The following is an 8747-nucleotide window of genomic DNA, read 5'->3' on the forward strand; positions in this document are numbered from 1 at the left end:
GGTCTAAGGCACTGCATCTCAGTGCACGAGGCGTCACTATAGTACCTGGTTCGAATCCCGGCTGTATTACATCCGGCCATGATTGGGAGTCCCATAGGGCGACGCACATTTGGCCCAGCGTTGTCCGGGTCTAGCTGGAGTAGGCCGTCATTGTAAATAAGAATTTATTCTTAACTGACTTGCCTAGTTAAATAAAAAAATTACCCTGATACAACATTTTATTAAACAGGATGTTGAACAATCAAAATCATTGTCATTCCAGTTTACCATACCACCTGTTTGATAAAGTAACAGAAAAGTTGCATTCTTTACTAAAGAGCACACTGCATTCACACATACTTTAAAAATGTAATATAAACACAATAGTGGAATGGGATACGTATGTCAGCAACATTTACACATCCAGTATTCAGTTTTGGCTCAGTGGGAAGTATTACTGATTCACAGGCATATGGTCACTGGCAACAAAGTGTTTGTAAATTTACAAAGACCTGGTGATTTCTTGGCACTGAATATGAACAATGGTAGCTGGAATCAGTAGGAATTCTGCAGTATTTCTCCAGGGATGTTTCAGGTAGACATGTGAGAATGCTCTTTGATACAGTATGAATGAGTCAGAGACAAGTAGTCTGTCTTAAAGCTTTTCGACCTCCTCCAACTTGTGATCGATGATCAAGTCATGACCCTGAAATTTGAAGTAGCCCAAGAACTTCTTCTTTTGAAGCATCAGTGGAAACCACAGAATATCGTCAACCCACATTTGACTGAAGGGTATCTTGTCCGAGTCGAACCACTGCGGCCGCATCTCTATAAGAGAAAAGGTATAAGTTTGTGAACTTCGTCAGACATCAGTCTAAAATGTCCATAAAAAGGCACGTAGTATAGGGTCAACAGTTTTTTTACCAGGAAAACTATGGGGTCTATGATTATAGCCTATTGGGCTATGAGTTTATCCTGGTCACAAACCTGGCCCTAAATAGAATGCATGAGATTGAGAATGAATACCATCTGACTCTGTTGGCTCCCCGTTGTAGTTGTCAGCTCGGAAAACATGGACATCAAGCAGCTCTGTTTCTCCGATGAATTCAAATTTGATATTTCCAATCTTATCAAGTGCATCCACTGTGAGGCCACTTTCTTCCTGCAGTTCTCTGGAAAAAAAAAAAAAAAAAAAAAGTAGAGAGAAAGTAGCAGGAAAGTGTGTCGCTTTCAGACCAGAGTAGGAACAAACTAGATAGTAGGCCTCAGGCAATAATCAGACCATGCCTACTGTAACATCGCAATATCACATTTATGGGGGTATGTAGTATCAGATGCTGCCCAGTGCTGGAATCTGTTAACATGATTTTACATGCAAATTGTTAAACCAAACAGTAGGGAAACCTTTCAAGACATCTACCGAGGACTGCAACCAATCTCACCGCCTGGCAGCCTCTTCAATAGTCTCCCCAGGTTGGACTTTGCCACCAAACCCATTCCACTTCCCTGCGCCGAACCCTCTCTTCTTCATGCCCAGCAGCACCCGTCCAGGCTGTACCACCAGCACCAGGGTCAGCAGCTTGTTGGTAAACATTGTACCTGTAATATACATAATCAATGTGTAATAATCAGTAGACCACAATCCATGGATGACCTCACTCTCTTGGTTGCATCGAAGCTACAGTATCTCTAGAGATGATACATTGTAGATTATTGAGAAACATTCTGTAAAGTTATTTTCTGCCAAAACACTATTGTAAGAGTTCTGGTATAAAAGACATCACAGCGGTGCACAGCAGCAAACTTAAACAAGTAGCCTTTTATTGCATTCTTCAAGTAGACTAGAAGTAAAACTCCATGCAAGTAACTTGCCTTAATAGCAACTTTTAGGTTGTCAATCTAGTCCTTTAAATGGTTTTCGTAGATTAGAGTTATCCAGAATAAATAACGAATTTCTCCAATCCCGCGTTGACAGTGGCAAGGCCTGCCATGTGATCGTATTCAATGTGTCGGGCACTGACCTGTAGCATTCGACATGGATAAAAACAATATAGGATAAAGTTAGTAATTTTAGTTAAAGATCTGTGAAAATGTGTTACTCTCAAATACTGTCGACTGGAAACAGAAGTATAATGCCACATCATATCAAAACAATTCCATAGCTGGTGATATCAGTTGCTGTAGTATTACGGTAACATCTTTAATTACGCATCCTCATATAATTTAACACGTTTGAAAACAAAATAATTGCCACCCGTTATAACTTCTCCAAAATATGTAGATCTGCGCAGATTATGTGCATCATTGACGTTCTCGGACACATTAAATAGCTGCGTTCAATTTAGCTCGCGCGGCGCGCCGGGTTGGCGGATCACGCATGATTTTAATGTCGCCCTGCGGGGCTACCGGGAGCGCTAAATCGCGGAGTCGGCTGTCTTTGACTAAATCGAGCGTGTCCAACAATCTCATGTGATCAGGAAGTGCAACTACAAAATCGAACGAAATGCTGTTTGCCAGCAGCATTAGCACATCGTTGCCATTACATTTAGCTAAATAATGTGGTACTCAGTGTTACAAAAATCACATCTACATACTTCTGTACATCTCCTAAAAAAAGTCTGCGCATAATCTGAAAGGAAAGAGTACTGCCGATCAGCGTTCGGCAGTTTAATGACCCCTTTGTGAAGTCTGCCCATGTGCACAACTACCGGTGTAGAAGCGCCTTCAAACTGCTGGAGATTGATGACAAATACAAACTTTTAAAACCCGATTCAACGTAATAGATTGTGGTGCTGCACCGGGTGCTTGGAGCCAGATAGCTGTTCACAGGGTCAACTCAACTGGGGCTAGTGAGTCTATAATTTACCCAACTGGCAGATTAACACATGACATGCTGTTATAATTAACCTACCAGCCAGGCCAAATATATATTTTCCTGCGTCTGATATTGTTCTGACTGCCATGTTTATTTGTATTTATTTATCTAACCTTAATTTTATCAGGGAGTCATACTGAGACCAAGGTCTCTTTTACAGATGAGCCCTGAATTACATAAACTACAGAAAATACGCACAATAGAAATACAAAAAATACAAGCAGAAAGAACACATTCATCAGTAATACGGTCCTCAATCAGCCTTCTGAATTGCCCTAGAGGCACCAAAACATCACATTTAAGATCATTTTGAAGATTGTTCCACGAATAAGGTACAAGAAGGGTAAATCAGCTTTTAGTTAACTTTGAGTTAATTTCCAGAGTTAACCATCCCTGAGACCGGGTGTGGTAACTCCTATGTCTAAAGTTTAGTTAAGATGTTAGGTACAGTGGGACTTTTTGTAAAAGGGCTTTATAAATGAAAACATAGCAATGTGACATCAAAGAGGGCCAACCAACTTTTTGGTAGAGAATGCAGTGATGAGTACTACAATTGTCGCCCGTTATAAAGCGTAGTACGCTATGTTAAACGGTATCTAATGGCTTTAATGAAGTGGGAGCTGCGTTCATGTAGATGATGTCGCCATAGTCTAGGAACAATTGGAACGTCAACTGAAGAATCTGCTTTCTACTATTTAGCGAGAGGCAGGTCCTATTTCTATAGAAGAAGCCCATTATATTTCTATAGAAGAAGCCCATTATATTTCTATATAGAAGAAGCCCATTATATTTCTATAGAAGAAACCCATTATATTTCTATAGAAGAAGCCCATTATATTTCTATAGAAGAAGCCCATTATATTTCTATAGAAGAAGTCCATTATATTTCTATAGATGAAGCCCATTATATTTCTATAGAAGAAGCCCATTATATTTCTATAGAAAACGCTTCTTACTAACTCATCAACATGCTTTTTAAAGACAGTTTTCATCTATCCCTGTAAGCAGGGACACGATCAATATGAACACCATCCAAAGGACGTATGCTTAAATCATCAGTTATTTTTATGCGCTCTAGAGAACAACATGTACTTAGTTTTACCTGCATTCAGTAGGCTACTAATTTCAGGTCAAGGTTTTTCTGCAATACAATGAAGGCAGACTGTAGTTCAGATAGATAGAGCCTGGTCATCTGTGGGGGCAATAGGATACACAACAGTATCATCGGTGTACAAGTGCAGGTAAAATATTTTTTTACAGACAAGTCGATATTGTTAATGTAAACAGTAAAAAGTACATGACCCAGAATCGACCCCTATGGTACACCTTTCGTAATATCCAGGAAACCTGATTTAACACCATCAGTAGATACACATTGAGTTCTATCTGTCAAGTCATTTTTAAACCAGTTACATTCAACCTGGTCTAGACCAATTGAGGAAAGCCTCTGAATTTCCAGTGAATTATCAACACTATTCGAAGGTCATTGAAGAGGGCTGCTCAATTTTGCCTTTTATCCATAAAGATAACCACATCATTTACAACTACGGATGCAGCAGAGATAGTGCTACGACCTGGTCTAAAACCCAACTGATGTACATTTCAAAGATAAGAAAGTTCTTTGCTGAGAATTAATCAAGGATTCTAATATTTTAGCGAGGCAAGAAAGTTTAGAAATAGGCTGATAATTATTTAGCTCACAAGGGTCAACACCTTGGTGAAGGGGGAGTACATGTGCTGCCTTCCAAACCTTGGGGATAGTACCAGATATAATCGTCAGGTTAAACATATGGGTTAATGATTCAGCTTTCAGGGGGGCAGAGAGCTGCAGCAAAAATGGATCAAGCATATCAGCCCAATCTTAAGCAAGGCATCTAGCACATCACAGATAGTACATTTTTAAAATGAAAACAAAGATTCACTAGGGGTGCGTTTGTAAATTCACTCTGGATTGGTAGGTAAATGCCAGCAACAAATAAGTGTGTATTCTGGTTTATGGGCACATCTACAACCAGGAGCTAACATTTATGGGGAATATAAATATTTAAAGATTGGGACACCATGAAATTAGATTTGACATATATGACCACTCCTCCCCCTTTCTGTCGAATCTAAATACATTATAATATTTTACTTCAATGTCTTTATCAGATACAGAACCATTTAACCATGTTTCCTAGAGAACCAGAACGTCAGGACACGAGTCCTGCACCCAAATGTCAATTGTGTCCATTTTTTAAATCATACTTTGCACATTTAGGTGCGTCAGCCCAAGACCCTTGGGATTTAAAGTCAGAGGGCGTATTCTGCTCAGTCACATAAGAGCTAACAGGAATAGGGTCATCTGCAGCTATTTGCTGAGTGAGCTGAGACTTTGCCAAGGTTTCTGGCCAACCCACGTGAGAGCAGAGTAGACAGTATTTGACAGACCTCCCCCAAGTCGTTGGATACAGTGGCTGGGGCGGGAACTGGGAGAGCAGTGTTGGCAGAGCTCAGTCCACCCTGATGAAGCTCCTGCCAAAGGAGGTGGCTGCCAATGCTCTATTCTGGGTGTGCACAGGAGGCCTTGGTGTGGCTCCTGTTGCAGGGCTGGAGCTGCTATGGGGGGCAGGAGTGTCCCAGGCCTGTCCTGGGGATGGAAGTAGGGAGTGTAACCAAAACTAGCCCGGGAGGGAGGTTGTGGGGGAATTGAGGAGGGTGGTATGGAGGACAGTATGGCTGATTATGTGAATGATACATGGTGTGGACTGCATCATGTGGTGCACTACCTTCAACAGTGTTTTGCTAGACTGTAGGGCAGTGGTCGGTGCAGTGTAGAGCTGAGTTACATTTTTACATTTACATTTTAGTCATTTAGCAGACGCTCTTATCCAGAGCGACTTACAGTAGTGAATGCATACATTTCATACATTTTTTTTCTCCGTACTGGTCCCCCGTCGTAATCGAACCCACAACCCTGGCGTTGCAAACACCATGCTCCACCAACTGAGCCACACGGGACCAGTTGAGGTGGGCCTGGTCTGGTACCATGGGAGGGTGATGGTGGTGTGGAGGGCAGTGTGGCCGGCGACGCTCCAAACTCTGCATGGGGCCTCTGACTGTGTACGGCTTGGGCATAGCTCAGTGTATCTGTATGCAGTTCCTTGGAGAGAAGTGGTAGAGGGTGGTGTGTGGGGGGGGGGAGTGTTGCTGACTGTTCTCCGATCTCTGTGTGGCGCCACCAGATGCAGGCCTAAAGGAGCGTCTGATTTGTCTCAGGTAGTTGCTGCCTGTTCTGTTGCTCATGTTAGGTGGACTGGCCACCCAGAGCAACATCCTTTAATGTCCTGGCAAGAGAGGCTGGCATTTACCCTCTGGATGGTGGCAGGGTGGAAATCTCTCCTCTGGAGCAGGGCAGATATTACTATGTTTGCGAAGGGGAAGATGGTGGATGTCCTTTCTATCACTCCCCTTAGTGATGTGGCCACTCGCTCCTATTGGACACACAGGTCATTGGTCCCTGTGTGAATGATGATATGACTGGGGGAGACAAGCTGGGCCACAGTCAAGATCTCGAAAGCTCTCTCTGTTGTGGGGCACCATAACTTTGACACATTTTTATTTTGGAAGAGTTTATTCTCTAATATAAACTTTCCATTTGAGTCCATCATTAATATAATGTCTGGTTTTTCGTCAGGTCTATGGAGGATGGCAGGAGTGATTGGAGAATTACAGGCTGTGAGTTGGGGATGGAGTGGTCAGTTGGGTCAGTGCATTGGTTGGTTGGTTGGGTTGGTTGGTGGGTTCTGATTCAGCTGTTCTGGTTTTTGTGGGACTCTTTGTAGAGTGGATGGTTGTGGCTGAGAAATGTCTGCCTTAGCTCATGTAGCTCCTTCTGCAGATCGTGCATGTGGCTAGTGTTGACTGTGCTGGACAGTTCCTCTCCAAGTCTACACACTTCCATCCTGAGAGCCTGGTTTTCCTCCTCAACATTATTCATTGCACACTGTGGCTCCCAAACTTCATCCCTATGCTGAAGCACCAGGCTGATCTCCTCCTCTAGAAGATGCTGTGGTACAGCAGGTGTCACATGTGAGAGAGGCATGCTCAGGGCTGTGTCTGCTGCAGGCGAGGGAGGAAGAGCGACACTGGGGACTACATACTAGGGCACAGAGGGAGTGGAGGCTGTTGTAGGTAGTGACAGTGGAGAGGTTTTAAGTTCAGGTACAAGAGGTTTTATTTGGTCGAAGTAGTGGACAAATTGATCCAAACTGGCCTCTGAACTTTGAACCGTCTCAGTGCCGTTATAATAAATATGAATGTTACTTTTGGGGGTGGAATCAATATACAGTTGCCTCATTGTTCTGTTTTTTGACATTTTAAGTTCATTGTTGGTCTTGTGGAGAGCTCTGTGCCAAGCATTATGATAATCTGTAGAACATCAGTGTGCCATCAGTGAAATTAATTGTCAAGGCTTGACAGTGTTATCCAATGTCCTTTTACCACAAGAAGCTGTGAAAATGAGTTATGACCGCAGTTCTACACTTCATGACCTCTTGCATGTTTTGTTACTTCCAGATGGAGAATCCCCCCGTGGCACTGTGGTTGGAATTGACCTTCTGCATATAGCACCTCTAGATGGAGCTCACTTCCTGTCCAATCATGACATCACTGACCCAGTCACACTTGCCAAGCTGCTTGAACTTCTCCCTGGTGCCCAGCCTCATGTCATCATGAGTGATATGGCACCCAATGCCAGTGGTTTCAAGGAGATGGACCATGAAAAACTCATCACAATGTCATTGATTGACTTGGCTGAGAAGGTGTTGCAGACTGGTGGCTCTCTGATTTGTAAGTATTGGGACGGGGCATTGGCGCACCAGCTTCAGCAGAAGCTTTCAGCTGTGTTCCGTGACGTCAGGACAGTCAACCCAAAAGCCAGCCGAAAGGAGACGTCAGTTGTTTTTCCTTGCCCGGTCGTACAGAAAAAATAAAATAGTCTGGCTGTATATTTTCATGCGTGTTGTAAGCTTTGTTCACTTGCAATGTAAGGCTTTAGGTGCTCCAGCACTTGAGTAGCCCCTCTATTTTTCCTTCCTGAATGTACTTTTTGTAAAAATCTATAGTGTTTTATGATATCTTTACCCAACTCGTTAAAATCGATGGATATTCTACAATGATTTACATTATTCAACATCTACAATTCTTGAAACCTTCCCTAAAATATTTTTAACAGACTTTGTAAGTACAAGTCACATCCATACCACATCTGTAAATCCAACAAGAAATTTGGATCAAGCATGCATTATTCATTTCTCAATTGAGCTGAAATATTTAGCCTACCAGAAGATGGCGCCGTTGAGGTATCAATCTGTGCATTTGAAGGCCAATAATTTCTCCGTATGGGCTGTTTTCATCTTTACCTACAGACAAGGTGGTATCAACATCTATGGGCCAGAATGTATTGTATGTATCAAGCCCTTATCATCAGAGCCACCGTGTTCCTCAAGTAAATTTCTGTGCACGTCAGAACTATTATTTTTTCCTTTGTCAGGCATGTTTGAAGTATTACAAAGTACATTTGGTATTTGTTTGATAATAAATATTCCAGTTTGCCATTTGTAATGCTTATAATCTGTTTTGCCAGCCATGTAGTAACATGTAATCATTCTCTCATTTAGGGCTTATAAAGGGAAAACGGGCTGGATGAAAGAGCCATGGACAGCATGACTAATGAAAAGGCTGATGCCACTGAAGCCGTGTATTATAAATAGTGTTGGTCTTCGCTCTCAGAGAGCGGGGATGTGCTCTTCAATACAGCATCAGGCTGGCATTTGAATGCTCTGCTTGAAATGATGTGATTTAGAATAATTTTTGCCAAGTGGACTGCCACTGATTGAGATTTCCATCAGGG

The 8747-nt window shown here is 42.4% G+C and overlaps 2 protein-coding genes across 3 annotated transcripts; one reads left to right on the top strand and one right to left on the bottom strand.

Moving 5' to 3' along the window:
* Positions 1 to 204: 204 nt before the first annotated feature.
* Positions 205 to 2708, bottom strand: nudt1 (nudix (nucleoside diphosphate linked moiety X)-type motif 1). 2 transcript variants are annotated; one of them, XM_045714266.2, is made up of 5 exons: positions 2574 to 2708; positions 1852 to 2000; positions 1422 to 1578; positions 1006 to 1151; positions 205 to 807 (listed from the first exon to the last, which is right to left on the bottom strand). In XM_045714266.2, exons 3-5 carry the CDS (start codon positions 1571 to 1573, stop codon positions 635 to 637), a joined length of 471 nt encoding a protein of 156 aa, XP_045570222.1. In that variant the 5' UTR covers positions 1574 to 1578; positions 1852 to 2000; positions 2574 to 2708; the 3' UTR covers positions 205 to 634.
* On the top strand, positions 1837 to 8451 carry LOC106601122 (rRNA methyltransferase 2, mitochondrial). The gene is given in 4 exon segments (XM_014193063.3): positions 1837 to 1842; positions 2616 to 2745; positions 2748 to 2828; positions 7412 to 8451. Coding segments are annotated over 4 exon segments (633 nt in total). The 3' UTR covers positions 7828 to 8451.
* The last annotated feature ends 296 nt before the right edge of the window (positions 8452 to 8747 follow it).

The sequence above is a fragment of the Salmo salar genome, chromosome 03 (assembly GCF_965601325.2).
Source record: "Salmo salar chromosome 03, fSalSal1, whole genome shotgun sequence".
NCBI classification, from domain to species: domain Eukaryota; kingdom Metazoa; phylum Chordata; class Actinopteri; order Salmoniformes; family Salmonidae; genus Salmo; species Salmo salar.

Coding starts and splice junctions, on each gene's coding strand:
- nudt1 (XM_045714266.2), bottom strand. CDS start 1,573: ATGTTTACCAACAAGCTGCTGACCCTGGTGCTGGTGGTACAGCCTGGA. Junction 1,152..1,421: donor ATTGAAGAGGCTGCCAGGCG/GTGAGATTGGTT, acceptor TTTTTTTTCCAG/AGAACTGCAGGAAGAAAGTG. Junction 808..1,005: donor GGAGCCAACAGAGTCAGATG/GTATTCATTCTC, acceptor TTTCTCTTATAG/AGATGCGGCCGCAGTGGTTC.